Genomic DNA, 16,021 nt, shown 5'->3' with positions numbered 1-16,021 from the left:
AACTTACATCCACTACATTCCAAGACATTTAAGGATGGGACTAAATGGTATTTAGGAGGTGAATGCTGACATCTTGACTTGACTTTTGGATATACTACTGTGCATACTTTGGGTGCAAGTCTCTTTAATGGTGCAAGATAGCAGCATCTGATTCCACCATGTTTTGGTTTGGCTTTTATTCAGTGTGAGAAAGAGGTGAGGACTTCATCCGTCTTTATATACAGTGCAATATACCAAAATAGAACTTGGTTTCAGCATCTGTTGGCCAACAGATCACAATGTTCCTTGTAGCTAGTGTTAATGCTTCACAGTCACGATCAGCTATTTCTTAAACATATCGCAGTAGCTCACATAGAGCTACATTGCCATAGAGCCAATTTGCTTTTAATGGCCTTTGGGCGATCTGCCCGAGGACTCGACAATGTCAGCTTGATAGATTATGACAGTAAACCCATAATACTGCCTCAAAGCTCTGTTCAGCTCAAAAAGGTTTATTTGAATATGATTTACATGATTTTTTTTAATAACTAATACAGAGTGCGTGGACATCTATCAAACCACTGTAACACATACACAGCTGCAGTCTGAAGACTTAAAAGATGAGGACATTTATTTTTTCCCTGAAGGAGAGTTAAAAGACAGATTGACAGTTTAACTGACATTTACATCACAGCAATGCTTTGTTTTCAATGTCCTGGTCATTTCCAAGATTGTCCTAACTTGGCATCTATAGTACAGTGAGTGAAAGGACAGGAGTACTGATGAGTTCATGTAAATATTAATTTATGTAGCTTTACATTAAGTCACTGCCAAATCAGTTTAGCAGCATAATTTACATACAACGCATCCAAATTATGCTGCATATTTCTGTAAGTGAAACTCAGAAAGACAGGAGTTCCATGACATCTCTCCAGACCAAGGCCAGGTCATCACTGTGGACCTGGAGAATTGGACCTCCTGGCTAAGACCTCATCAACCTCAGAGACTGTGGCCCCCTGAAACACAAGAAACATGTAAGAGGAAAGCCTTCTGTCACCTTAGATTGTATATCATGTCTCTGTAATGTTGATAGTGTTCTTACGGCTATTTCATGCACGAATGAACAGGTTAAAACAAATGGTAAAAAAGAAAGATGATTGGTGCAACACAATTTTCTCTTAGTCTTTAGTGAGCAGCTCTATAAGACAGCTCTTATACAGTGTGTCACAGTCAGGTTCTGTCACAGTTTATGTTTAATCATGGTTTCAGTTATGTTCTAGTCATGTTTTTCCCCTGCCACCTCGGTTCACTCAAGTCACCTGGCTCATTGTTCACAGCTGCACCTCATTCACTGATCACTCCCTCCACAGTATTTAGTCTTCTCGTTTCCTTTCAGTCACTGCAGAATCCTTACTAACACTCCATGCCTTGCCACACAGATAAGTCTCGGTTTGCCGTTCTCAGTCTTGTTTTGTGTTCCTTTGTTGATTCATAGTCACGTTTTGTTTCATAGTTAAGTATTTTTGATCCGGCTCTGCCGCGCTTTATGGTTTTTTTGGCCTTGTCTTGTTTTAGTTCTTGCTCCCTGTTTTTGTTAATAAACCTTGTTACGTTTGGAAGAACTGCATCTGGGTCCTACCTCTCCGAACCGTGACACAGTGGTGCTTTCACCAAAAGGCTAATGTCAACATCTTCATGTTCACAAACATCTTTTAACATGTTCACAATGTCAGATTAATTTGGTCACGTGTTTGTGTGCTAGAACTAACTAAAAGAAAATCGTCATCATTTTTGCGTGTATTTGGTCAATTCAACCAACAGTCGCGGAAATATCACAGCGACTGTTGCTTTAAAAAGTCCCCCTGAAATCAAATTGGATGCGTAAGTGTCTCATGTTTTGCATTGTAGGTACATTTATCCATCATTATCTGGACCAAGAATGGCAGAAAAAGTCTTTTTATTAGTATTCTTAAAATTTAGCGCAGGAAGACTCAAACTGCATGTGGGGGTTGGTACTTGTTTTGAAGGCAAGTGGAGTTGGACAATCAGAACTGGGCTCTTTTGGAGGGGGTTGCCTCCTTAGCTTCTGCTTTTAATGGAAACACTAAAAATGCAGACAGCAACAGAATGAGGCTAGTCATTGCATTGTAACTTAAAAACAGGAGATAACCAAGTGAAAATTGTTCATTGACTGGAGAAGCCATAGAAAGTATAAATCAATTATACAATGAGAGTGCAAAGTAAATCTAAGTCTTCAGTGAAGAATCTGAATCCGTGAAGTCTTTATTTTCCATTATCAAATGTTCAAACAAATTACAATTTGTTGCATTTTAGCACTTTCAGTTTAGTTGACTTTTTTTTCATGGCATGTTCTGTTAATGTGTCCTTCTAGCCTAGATCAGTGTTCAACATTTTTGTTTATTCTTGTTCCATGTTTAGTAAGTGTTTACTGTTTCACTTCGAAGAGCCTGTCCCTTCAGTCTTGTCAGTTAGTTTGGCTTCCTGCTCTCACCACAGACTAGAAGGGTGTACTGTGAAACAGGAATATAGGCTTAGCAAGCGATGAATTGTCACAAAGGTGGATTTCTTTATATCTAAACTATCACTACAGCAACTTGAGAATAAATTGTCTGCAAAAAGTTTGTTTTCTAGTGGAAAACAATCTCAAGGACTGCAATTCAGCAGAATAGCACATAAAAAAGTATTTTATGCATGTATACTGTGAAGCATGTTAGCAGAGCATTCCACACTATCACAAATAATTGTCAGGTACGCAGTACAGAGCATCATGTAAACACCATATCATATAGGCCTCACTTGATTCTTCTACACACTTCTTTTACTTTCAAATAATTTATAACACCATAATAAATCAGGGATCAAGGGATGTATTTAGTGTTAGTACTTCACAAAAGAATACACATACCCACTGACATTAAATTTCTAAAACTGCATTCAGTTTGTGGAAAAAAACTGACTTAAATTTCTCTGATTAACACAAACTAGGGGTGAAATTTATAAGTTACATATTCACAGTTTTCATACATACAGAGAAGCAATAACTTCAAAAGATGACTTGTCCTTGTGCACACTTTGACATAACAGACTTTAATGTATTACTTACATAAGCAAGTCGGCGCACAGCTTTCGGTGTTGTTAGGAGTCCCCGAACACGATCATGGACCTCTTCCCATGCTCTGTGAGAACTAGATTTAGGTCTGAGCAATCAAACTGACACTCAGCTAAAAATGGGAGAAATTCTGAGGACCAAACCAGTCATAAAACAAACCTGCTGTGCCTGGCACGTTCTCTGTAGGAATGCCATAGGTCTGAAGGGGAAGGACCGTCATGACTGTCAGAGAACTCATGTGCTTCTGAGGAACTGGAATCACCTTCAGATATTTCTCCAACCTACCACAGAAAGTGGGGAATAAATGATGTCCATCACATTCATGCACCTGCACTTCTGCAACAAGTTTTCAGTAAGTCTCCACATAGGTTAAAAAAAAAGCTAAGTAAGATTCAAGTTACATTTGGACAAACTGTAATGAAGAGTTTGTCACATATGTTATTGTTTGTTTTATTTATGTTTGTTATGGGTTTATAACATTTGCTAGAATACCATTGTTCATTTAGCGTTTGATTATTTTAGAGTGCCTGTAGTAGTTGTTAACTTAGTAAGAGAATATTTTCAGGACATTAGACTCTGCCTAATTACAGCAGGTTTCATAACAGGTTGGCAGAGGCTAGAATCAGGCGTTATGGCAGAGTGTACGATTTCTCCATTAGCATTTACAATGGCGATGGAGATCATTATTAGAGCTTCCAAGTGGGTTGTAGGTGGAGAGAGAGGTCAGGATGGCATGCGCCAACAGTGCCATGTATGAAGATAATACTTGAGAGACTTATATGAAAATCAAACCTACTAAGTCTAGAAGTATCTCAATAAGTAGAGGGAAATTAAGTGATAGACAGTTTGTAATAGATGAAGACAAAAATTCCAATAATTAGGGAAAAGGCAGTAAAGAGTTTAGGTAGGTACGGCTTTGCTTTGCGGTAAGACGTATTGCATCACTTCCTGTTGCTTTGTGTGTGCACTGTGACAGTTCTCGCTCCTCTTGAACTACTAATAATCACCTTATTTCTCCCTATAATTTACACATCTTGCATAGTTAACTCTATCCCATACTTGTTATATTCTAACGCTCACTCTTACAGATCTTTAGTTTTTATTTTTCACTTTTTAGCGGTGTGTCTGGTTCTCTAGCTTAGCATGGCTACCAGTTCTCTTCCTCTATCTCCTGCTTTCACCTGCTCCGTGTGTCAGATGTTTAGTTACTCCTCTGCCTCCTTTAGTGGTAATGGTACATGTAACAAATGTAGTCTTTTTGTAGTTTTGGAGGCAAGGTTATCTGAATTGGAAGCTCGGCTCTGCACTGTTGAAAACCACCTGATAGCGAGCCAGGCCCCTTTAGTCAGTGCGGAGCCACCTAGCGTAGCTAGCTCTGTTAGTCGTCCCCGAGCAGATCCCGAGCAGCCGGGACTTAAGAGTGGCTGGGTGACTGTCAGGAAGAGGAGTCATAGTCCTAAAGTCAAGCCCGTGGTTCACCATCAACCTGTCCACGTTTCTAATAGATTTTCCCCACTCAGCGACACACCCGCTGAGGACAAATCCCTGGTAATTGGCAGCTCTATAGTCAGAAACGTGGCATTAGAGACACCAGCGACCATAGTCAAATGCATTCCAGGGGCCAGAGCGGGCGACATAGAATCCTATTTAAAACTGCTGGCTAAGGATAAACGTAAATACGGTAAAATAGTTATTCACGTCGGCGGTAATGACACCCGGTTACGCCAATCGGAGGTCACTAAAATTAATGTTGCATCGGTGTGTAATTTTGCCAAAACAATGTCGGACTCCGTAGTTTTCTCTGGACCCCTGCCAAATCTGACCAGTGATGACATGTTTAGCCGCATGTCCTCATTCAATCGCTGGTTGTCCAGATGGTGTCCAGCAAACAACGTGGGCTACATAGATAACTGGCAATCTTTCTGGAGAAAACCTGGTCTGATGAGGAGAGACGGCATCCATCCCACTTTGGAAGGAGCGGCTCTCATTTCTAGAAATATGGACGAATTTATTAGTCATCCAAAAACATGACAACCCAGGGTTGAGACCAGGATGCAGAGTTGTAGTCTTACACACTTCTCTGCGGCTTCCCACCTGATGCTGCCCCCCCCTCAATCAAAAAACACAAAAGGAGCAAATCCTCTTGTGCAAAAAAATTTAAAACAAAAACTTTAACTGAACAAAACTTCAAACTATTAAATGTGGTTTGCTGAATATTAGATCTCTCCCTTCGAAGTCTCTGTTAGTGAATGATTTGATTTGTGATCATCATATTGATATATTTTGTTTTACAGAAACCTGGCTGCAGCAGGAGGATCATGTTAGCATTAATGAATCAACTCCCTCTGACTATTTAAATGTTCATGTTCCTAGAACCACAGGCAGAGGAGGAGGAGTGGCAGCTATCTTCAGATCAGGGTTACTAATCAGTCCTAGACCCAAGATTAGTTTTAGCTCTTTTGAATCTCTGATTCTCAGTTTCTCCCACCCAAGGTGGAAATCACAAAAACCTCTTGTGTTTGTTGTTGTGTATCGTCCACCTGGCCCTTATTCTGAGTTTCTCTCTGAATTCTCAGAGTTTTTATCCCAGTTAGTGCTGAGTACAGATAAAGTCATTGTAGTGGGTGACTTTAATATTCATGTAGATGTTGAAAATGACGGCCTGAATATTAACTTTAATTCTATATTAGACTCTATTGGATTTTCTCAAAGTGTTCACAGACCTACTCGCTGCCTTAATCAAATCCTTGACCTTGTGCTGACTTATGGCATTGAGAGTGAACAGTTAACAGTGTTCCCTCATAACCCTGTCTTGTCTGACCATTTTTAATAACTTTTGAATTTACATTACTTGACTACACGTTTTCTGAGAAGAATTCTACATATAGAAGGTGTCTGTCAGAGAATGCTGTAACCAGATTTAAAGAGTTGATTTCATCATCCTTTTCTTCACTGCCATGTGCTGATATGACAGAGGACGGCTACCTAAATTTTACTCCAGTAGAACTTGACTCTCTTGATGACAGCACTATAGCTTCAATGCGTACAACACTGGACAATGTTGCCCCTCTGAAAAGGAAGGTAATCAGTCAGAAGAGGTTGGCTCCTTGGTATAATTCACAGCTGCGTGCGTTAAAGCAGACTGCAAGAAAGCTGGAGAGACAGTGGCGTTCCTCTAATTTAGAAGAGTCTCAATTAGTCTGGAAAGATAGTTTAATAACGTATAAGAAAGCACTTCGTAAAGCTAGAACTGCTTATTATTCATTATTGATAGAAGAGAATAAGAATAATCCCAGGTTTCTTTTCAGCACTGTTGCCAGGCTGACAAAGAGTCCGAGCTCTGTTGAGCCATGTATTCCATTAACTCTCAGCAGTGATGATTTCATGAGATTCTTCATCAATAAAATTGTTTCTATCAGAGAGAAGATTAATGGAATCCTTCCCATTATTATCACTGATGTATCATCAAGTAGAGCAGCTTTAGAAGTATCTTTCAAACCTGAATTGTATTTAGACAGCTTCTGCCCAGTTGATCTTTCTGAGCTAACAACAGCAATAGTCTCTTCTAAACCATCAACTTGTATGTTAGACCCAATCCCAACCAGACTGTTCAAGGAGGTTTTCCCTTAACTGACACTTCCATATTGGATTTGATCAATCTGTCTTTGTTGATAGGATATGTACCTCAGACTTTTAAGGTTGCTGTAATTAAACCTTTACTTAAAAAACCTACTCTTGATTCAGAAGTGTTGGCTAATTATCGACCTATATCCAATCTCCCTTTTTTGTCTAAAGTTCTTGAAAAAATAGTTGCAGTTCAACTTTGTGATCATTTACATCGAAATAATCTGTTTGAAGAGTTTCATTCAGGATTCAGAGTGCATCATAGCACATAAACAGCACTGGTGAAAGTTACCAATGATCTCCTGTTAGCTTCTGATAGTAGTCTGACTTGTTTCTGTGCTTGTCCTGTTGGATCTCAGTGCTGCATTTGATACGATCGATCACAGCATTCTGTTACAGAGACTTGAACGTGTTATTGGGATTAAAGGAACTGCATTAGGCTGGTTTAAGTCATATTTATCTGATAGATTCCAATTTGTTCTTGTAAATGAAGAATCTTCCTCACACGTTGGAGTAAGTCATGGAGTTCCTCAGGGTTCTGTGCTTGGACCAATTCTTTTTACTTTATACATGCTTCCATTAGGTAACATTATCAGACAGCATGGCATAAATTTCCATTGTTCTGCTGATGATACTCAGCTGTACTTATCTATGAAACCAGATGAAACCAATGGGTTGGTCAGACTACAAGCCTGTCTTAAAGACATAAAGACCTGGATGACTCAGAACTGTCTGCTTTTAAATTCAGACAAAACTGAAGTTGTTCTCTTTGGACCTGAGCGCTTCAGGGAGAAATTGTCTAGTTATATAGTTACTCTAGATGGTATTTCCTTGGCTTCTAGTTCTACAGTGAGGAACCTTGGAGTTATTTTTGACCAGAATTTATCATTGACGCACATATAAACTGGTTTCTAGGACTGCCTTCTTTCACCTTCGGAATATTGCTAAAATCAGGAACATCCTGTCTCAGGGTGATGCAGATAAACTAGTTCATGCATTTGTTACTTCAAGATTGGACTACTGTAATTCCTTATTATTGGGCTGTCCCACATATTCTCTGAAAAGCCTCCAGCTGATCCAAAATGCTGCAGCCAGAGTTCTGATGAGAACTAACAGGAGAGATCATGTTTCTCCAGTTTTAGCTCCTCTTCTTTGGCTCCCTGTTAAATTCAGAATAGAATTTAAGATTCTTCTTCTCACATATAAAGTTCTTAATGACCGAGCTCCATCATATCTTAAAGATCTAATTGTAAGGTATTTTCCTAACAGAGCACTTCGCTCCCAAACTGCAGTTTTAGTTGTTGTTCCCAGAGTTTCTAAAAGTAGAATGGGAGGTAGAGCCTTCAGTTATCAGGCCCCTCTCTTGTGGAATAAGCTGCCAGTAAATGTCCGGGAAGCAGACACCCTTTCCACTTTTAAGATTAGGCTTAAAACTTTCCTTTTTGATAAAGCTTATAGTTAGGGATGGCTCAGGTAATCCTGAAACATCCCATAGTTAAGCTGCTATAGGCTTAGACTGCTGGGGGACCTCATCTGTCACACCTTTCCTCACTTTGCTCTCTTTTTTCCCCCTGTTTAATTTCACAACTGATTTTATGTACATGTGACATTATTGTGGTTATGAACATGTGTTTCCCTGTTCCAACAGATATCATTTCAATGGCGTTATGGTGTTTTTCCCCCATCTTTTCCCTCTTTTCTGTCTTCTCAAACCCCAGCTGGTCGAGGCGGATGGCCACCCTTCCTGAGTCTGGTTCTGCCAGAGGTTTCTTCCTGTTAAAAGGGAGTTGTTCCTTTCCACAGTCGCCTCAGGCACGCTCAGGACGGGAGATTGGACTGAAGACAAGTTTCAGTGCAATCTGTTGGTTACCTTAGCTAGGATATTAATTTTTTGAATTGGCTCTATATGAATGAATTGGATTATGATGACAATGAATTGAATTCCAATTTGCTAGAATTGGACTATATTACTTAAGTGCCTTGAGATGACAATTGTTGTAATCTGGTGCTATATAAATAAAATTGAATTGAATTGAATTGAATAGGTGGTACCAGGCAGACATGAATTATGGCGAGCAGGCGGTGCAGTTTCGGAAAGATGTTGCTGAGGGACTGGATAGAATAGTCTCTATAGTCTTGAGTCATCTCAGTGTCACAAGGCAGTGTGTTGGACCCACAAAGCAGACTTAAAACACTGGAGATAAAATTCAAATAGGTTTATTTAAAAATATATAGGTTTCCGGAAACTACAAATGAATGTTAAATGAATGAGTTCTTTGTTAGATGTTTCTGGGGGACGGAAAACCTGGGATGAGCTTCGGCGAGCGAGCATTTCCAGGTCCGTGGGGCTGAAGAGTGTCAAGCAGGTACTTGGGGGGTGGTCTTCCAGGCTGGTAAATGCGGGTGTGGCTTGACATACGGTTAGATTCTCAGACACTGACAGCAGAAATTCCCAGATTCTTACATGTAGTGTAGACAGGGTCCATGATCCTACCGTGATCCACCAGCTGTCGGTTCCTCTCAGCAATCCTGAGAAGAGCAGCCTTGAGCTCATGCCATAGTCTGCAACAGAAGCATAAATGGTGTTGCACAGATGGGACAGTGACCTTGTTCACCTGAACAGGGAACAGTAGTGGCTGATAACCCACAGAGGCTTCAAATGGGGACCGTCCAGTGGCCAAAGTAAGGGGCTTCACCTTTTTAGAACCTGGTCGATAGGTGATGTGAAATTAAAAATGGCCAAAGAAAAGCACCTATCTTTCCTGCCTGAGGTTGAAGCTTTTGGCTGACTGAATGTACACCAAGTTCTTGTGATCTGTCCACACTATAAAAGGCAGGTCGGTTCCCATCAACAAGTGTCTCCACTCTTTTAAGGCCAGCTTTATCGCCAATAATTCCCAATCACCTACATCATAGTTCCTCTCAGCAGGTGATAGGCGTTGAGAAAAGAAAGCAGAAGGGTGAAGCTGGCTGGTCAGAGGTGACCTTTGGGAGAGAACGGCTCCAACTCTGACATCAGAAGCATCGGCTTCAACCACAAACTGTCAAGAGGAGTCAAGCTGGTGGAGCGCTGGGCTGAAAATGAAACCTAGGATGAGTGTTAGTGAATGGGTATTTCCAGGTCCTTGGGGCTGAATAGTGTCAGGCAGGTATGTCCAGGGGTTGGTCTACCAGGCAGGTAAGTGCGAGTGTGGCTTGACAGAAGGTTAGATTCTCCAGACGCTGGAAGCAGGAATTCCCAGATTGGCAGCTGACAGCTTTCAAGTGGTAGATTCTTCAAGGAAATAGAGAGACTCGGTTAAGACAAAGTTTGAGATAGATAAATCAGAAGACTTAGGACAATAAGTACCACGGAGGTACCACAACAATATGGTGCTGAGTGGAGGTGATATCGGAGCATAAATGCAGTTGGACCTGATGAGCTTGATGGAAAATAGCTGTGCCAGGATAACCTACTGAAGAACCGAGGCAGCCACACCCACTCTGTACTGACACTCACCAATACACACAGCAGGGGAGACAATACAAACACACATAAGAGGGAAAATGACACATGCTATACCTCTGGGGAGATGGGGGGGCTGGGAGCTTCCAGGGGACCATGAGTGGATGTGTGAACTGTGCAACTGTGTGTGTTGTTTTTTCTCTGTCTTTCTCTGATTTGTGCATGCGGGTGTACTTGGTTGGGGTTGGGTCTGGGACTTGTTGTCCTCTGGCTTGCTTGTGCTGCTAGGGCCTTGCCCTTTCCCACTGCTCACTGCTGCACCCACCTGCTGGTGCATCTTGGCTTCCCGGGCACTTGGCCGGGGTCATTGGGGCTTGTGCTGGCCCACTTTGTTTGGCTGTCTGGGGTGCCTGGCCCTCTCGGGTATTGGGGAGGGGTTGGGTGGCGCTCTTGGTATTGGGGCCCCGGTCCTGCACTTGATTTATATCTAGGTGGCAAGGGCCTGGCAGAGCCTGTGGGTTTTTTTCATGTTTTCTTTTTTTTCTTTTTTTTTTTAGTCCAATTAAAAAAGGGTTGGTTTCTAAATTAGGAATAAATCCATTGGTAAAAAGAAGAAACTTTAGGCTCTGAGAACAGAGATAAGGTTAATTCTGTCTGAAGACAGATGTTGGAATTTCAGAGATCCCTGTAAGAAAAAAAAGGCACCTAAAATTAGACTTCTGACACAGATGGTCCGAGGAATCTCACCTACCGTGACCTCAAAATCCAACATGACTGCCCTGCGGCTTAAAAGTTGAGATAGCTGCAGTAAAACACAGTTTATGAGCACTTCTTCTTAACAGGCTTATCACAGACTTTTATGGTAGCTAAAATTAAACCTTAACTTTGTAAAACCTACTCTTGATCCAGGGTTAGCTAATTATCAACCTATATCCAATCTCCCTTTGAGTTCTTGAGAAAATTGTTGCTGCTCAACTTTGTGATCATTTGCACATAAAGGATCAGTTTGAAGAGTTTCAGACAGGAAGCATATCATAGCACAGAAACAGCACTGGTGAAAGTTACAAATGATCTCCTCTCAGCCTCTGACAGCAGACTTGTGTCTGTGCTTGTCAATGACACTATTACAAAGGCTTCAATATGTTATTGGATTAAAGGAACTGCTTTAGGTTGCTGTAATCATATTTACCTGATAGATTCCAGTTTGTTCTTGTAAATAAAGAATCTTCTTCACACACCAGAGTAAGTCATGATGTTCCTCAGGGTTCTGTGCTCGTTATCTTTGGACCTGAACACTTCAGGGAGAAATTGTCTAGCTATATAATTACTCTAGATGAGATTGCATTGGGTTCTAGTACTACAGTGAGAAGCCATACATTCATCAATTCATTTTCTATATCCGCTTTATCTGTTGTCTGGGGGCTGGAGCGTATCCCAGAGGTCATCGGGCGAGAGGCGGGGTACACCCTGGACAGGTCGCCTGTCCATTACAAGGCCACACAGAGATAAACAAGACAAACAACCACACACACGCTCACACTCACTTCTGAGGACAATTTCAGAGACACCGGTTAACCTAACATGCATGTTTTAGGACGGAGGGAGGAAGCCAGAGTACCCGGAGAGAACCTCTGCCTGAAATATTGATTTAACACAGAAAGGCCCCAGCCGGGAGTTGAACCTGGAACCCTCTCACAGTGAGGAACCTTGGAGTTATTTTTTACCAGAATCTATACTTTGACTTGCATATTAAACTTCTATATGCAAGTCTAGAAGTTGCAAGTTTCTAGGACTGCCTTCTTTCACCTTCGTAATATTGTTAAAATCAGGAACATCCTCTCTCAGAGTCAGTGGGTCTACATGATGAGATTAACTGGATTATAGCTACAGTTGGGTTCTGCTCCTTATCTGAGGGTAATTATCCTTGGATATATGGTGGTGAATGAATCGAATCACTGGCACAAAGCATGTCATACCCCGGTACGATAGGTGGCGCTGTGCCCATTTCAACTATCGCTAATAGAGCCACTTCCTGTTGACCTCTTCACCACCAACAACAACAACACACTCAGGCATTCGAGAAAGATGGCGAACGAAGAGTAAGATGAAGCTACGTCCCTCTACATTTAGTTTATGATGAGCATGGTTTTGGCACAAATGCGATGCACAACGGCGCATTCTTCATTGCGTTGCGTCTCCTTCGACTTACGGGTGACGATTCCTGGAAAAAATCTTGAGCATGCGCAGAACGCTTAATCCAATCCACTGCCGTCTACATGCATGTTCAGTGTACATTTGGATCGAGTTATCTCGGGGTCTTAATCCAATCGTGAGTAACCCGATCCAATCCGTTTTTTTGTCAGATTAAGGTGTCTACATGAACTGAATAACTTATTGTTATTTAGCCATTAATCCAATCCGATGGCACTCATGTAACCCCACTGACCCATGTATTTGTTTCGCCAAAATTGGACTACTGTATTACTTTGTTATCATTCGGCTGCCCCACAAATTCTCTGAAAATGCTGCAGCCAGAGTTCTGATGAGAACTAAATGAACTATATTTCCCCAGTTTTAGCTTCTCTTCATTGGCTCCCTGTTAAATTCAGAATAGATTCTTCTCCTCACATATAAAGCTCTTAATGACCGAGCTCCATCATATCTTAAAGATCTCATTGTTAGGTATTTTCCTAACAGAGCACTTCGCTCCCAAACTGCAGGTTTACTTGTGGTTCCCAGAGTTTCTAAAAGTAGAATGGGAGGCAGAGCCTTCAGTTATCAGACCCCTCTCTTGTGGAATAAGCTGCCAGTAAATGTCCGGGAAACAGACACCCCCTCTACCTTTCTGCTTAGGGATGGCTCAGGTGACCCTGAAACATCCCATAGTTAAGCTGCTATAGGCCTACACTGCTGGGGGGCCTCCCATGATACACCTTTCCTCACTCTGCTATATTTTTCTCTGTGTACATATAACATTATTGTTTTCATAAACATAAACAGGTATCCCTGGTCTAATGTTATGGTGTTTGTTGTCCCCTCTTTTCTGTCTTCTCAAACCCCAGCTGGTCGAGGCGGATGGCCACCCTTCATGAGTCTGGTTCTGCCAGAGGTTTCTTCCTGTTAAAAGGGAGTTGATTCTCTCCATAGTCGCCTCGTACATTCTCAGGATGGGAGATTGGATCAAAGTGAAGTTTTGGTACAATCTGTTGGTTTCCTTAGCTAGGAAACTTTTTTTAATTGGCTTTGTATGTATAAATAGAAATTGGACTAGTTTGGATTTTAATGATTATAAATTTAATTGGATTATATTACAAAGAATCAGACTCTAATTGGCTTGAATTGTATTGTATTTTTGAAGTACCTTGAGGTTGTATTTGTTGTGATTTGGCGCTATTTAAATAAAACTGAATTGATTTGAATTGAACTTCTGTCACTTTGTGTCCCATTCAATAAGTCCCACACATTCTGTCAGTAAACATATTGCAATGGTGGAGTAGTGCATTTTTATCAACTTATATTGCTAATATTAGCTGGCCTGGTCAGAGAACAAATTCAACTAGCTTTCCAACAAAAGGATAAGTATGCAAGTTTGGTATTGAACTCTTCATAAAATTCCTCATAATAAAAATAAGCAAAATGACACCCCACAACTTTTTAATAAAAGAAAATAGAAATAAACAGTTCCTACCAAACCACTGGAAAAAGATTTTCTCCTGGCAGTTGGATAGCGTCTCACTAAAACAATAAAAGAAAAAAGAAAAATAATTGCAATTATTTGGTGACAGGCTATAGAGCACTAACAGCAAGAAGGTTTACATCATTACACTAGCAGCTTGTTGCAATTTGGTACAATTGGGTCATGTGACAACAGAGCAGTATAACTCCAACTTTAAGCAAGTTGTGAAGTTTTTTGGTTGTAAAGTGTGATTAACATCAGCAAACACAGCTTTATATGGGGATTTCTACCTGTGGAGGAAAACTTGGTCAGAGGGGAAGAGGGGCTGGTAAATACTGCAGAGTGGCCGGGCGAGGCACACTGTCTGGCTCCAGGCCAGGAAGCCAACATCTGGGAGAATGAGGACACAGTGAACCAACTGCTACAGAGTGCACTCATTATCACTGTAACTCGGACTGTGTCTTTTTCATTAATTGAGCTTGTTATCAGGAAAAAAACATACATATGAATAAAAGCATAAAAACATTTCAAAACGGACTATTGTATAATGTCAACTGGTAATTCAGGTCAGGACAAAAAGGTATTTTCTTTTTAAAAAGTTGTGGATGATAAGGTGAACGATGTACTCTCTGGTTTTGGCATTGCTTGTCAGGTCAGAAACTATTTCAACTCGATTATTTCTCTGCAGGTGTTTTGTTTGCCAAATTATTATTTTTTTTTTCAGAAAATAAATTACCAATGCAATGACATAATGAGAAACTGTAACTTTAAATATTATATCATTATAGTTGTCTCACTAAAATACAAATGTTGAAAACCTGCAAAAATCATTTACTTCATATTTGTGCATTTTCATTTAATCTTTTATCATATTTCTCAGTCAGTACAATTTTTTGAAGCTCAGATCAATTTTGAGATTTTGGAATTTTTGGGCTTAAAAGTGTTCATAGTTTCATAATTTGTGGAAATGTCAAGAAACGCAATCTATGGGTATATAACAATAAATTGGCAAAAAGTTGGGGCGTTAGAAACTGTACATTGAATTTGGCTTTTATCTAATTGGAAATAGTATGAATCTAGTCCAAGATTCTTATAGTTTTACTTCCAAACATTTTTTCATTTTTTAACATACATCGCATTTAAGGCCTGGAACACGTATAATTAAAAACACGTATAAAAACACGTATTAAAAAGTTGGGACAGTAAAGCTTTTATCACTTTCTAATGTTACCATTCCTACTCACAACACTCAAAAGACCTTCTACCTTTGAATATACACAGCAATGAAGCATTTATAGTGTTAATTTGTCCACCTTTTTGCGAACTCTTCCCGGTGGCGCCCTCCATGGCTGCGACCGTTCTAACTCTTGTATGTTTCTTCACACACTGGAGTTGGATAAACGCCATTTCAATCTGCGTGCAATGTAATGTTGTAATGCTTGATTGACAATAAATGCTTCTGATTCTGATTCTGATTCTGAGGTGTGCTTCAGTATCAGGTTGCATTTTTCCTTTTAAAAATTCTCTGTTGTGGACAGGTCAGGACAGGAGGCAGGCCAGTCCAATACTCGATTCCTAATCATCCATTTCTTTGAAATCTTTTCAGGATTTGGTTTTGCATTGTCTTGTTGAAAATGCATGCATGCATAGTGCTTCATAAAGGTTTCCTGAAGTAATCCTTTGCCCATATGGTTCTATCAGTTGTTGATGAATGACTCGATGCAGTGCACGTGTCCGCCCTAGGCTTGCACCCTTTCCCTTTACACAATTCCTTCAGATTCTTTGAATGGCTTTATGATAAAATTTGCAAACTGCTTTCAATCTATTTTTGAGGATGATTGTTTTTAAAGCAGTTGATGATTTTCCAACACTTTTGTCGTCAAACTGGGAATCCGCTGGCCATCTTCTCTCATCAAACGCGCAGCCTTCGTGACTGATTCTGTATGCAGTTCTGATTATAGTCACCTGCTTTCATCATCTCTGTTACACCATTGCTCACTTCCATGTGTACGTGAAAAGCATTATATGGTGATATCTTCATTCATGGCATTAATTTTGTGAATATGTCACAACATTTTTGGTCTGGGAGTTTGTTTTTTTAATTGCTTTAAAAATGATAGTCATGGGTAGGAGGAGTGTGATGCTGTAGTGTCGCGAGATTGTGTGA

At 40.4% G+C, this 16,021-nt stretch overlaps 1 protein-coding gene across 1 annotated transcript in view; it reads right to left on the bottom strand.

The window, feature by feature from the left end:
* Positions 1 to 425: 425 nt before the first annotated feature.
* Positions 426 to 16,021, bottom strand: part of spata6l (spermatogenesis associated 6-like) — a 50,660-nt gene continuing 35,064 nt past the window's right edge. Inside the window, exons 8-12 of the mRNA XM_072375912.1 lie at positions 14,145 to 14,244; positions 13,867 to 13,913; positions 3,269 to 3,390; positions 3,104 to 3,197; positions 426 to 995 (exon numbers count right to left, since the gene is read on the bottom strand). Of these exons, the coding sequence (XP_072232013.1) occupies positions 930 to 995; positions 3,104 to 3,197; positions 3,269 to 3,390; positions 13,867 to 13,913; positions 14,145 to 14,244 (429 nt within the window). The 3' untranslated portion in view covers positions 426 to 929. The remainder of the gene's footprint in view (positions 996 to 3,103; positions 3,198 to 3,268; positions 3,391 to 13,866; positions 13,914 to 14,144; positions 14,245 to 16,021) is intronic.

Source organism: Leuresthes tenuis, unplaced genomic scaffold (genome assembly GCF_036924035.1).
Source record: "Leuresthes tenuis unplaced genomic scaffold, fLeuTen1.0.hap1 SCAF_22, whole genome shotgun sequence".
In the NCBI taxonomy this organism is placed as follows: domain Eukaryota; kingdom Metazoa; phylum Chordata; class Actinopteri; order Atheriniformes; family Atherinopsidae; genus Leuresthes; species Leuresthes tenuis.
The sequence above is the reverse complement of the archived record's forward strand: the minus strand, read 5'-3'. Positions and strand labels throughout refer to the sequence as shown.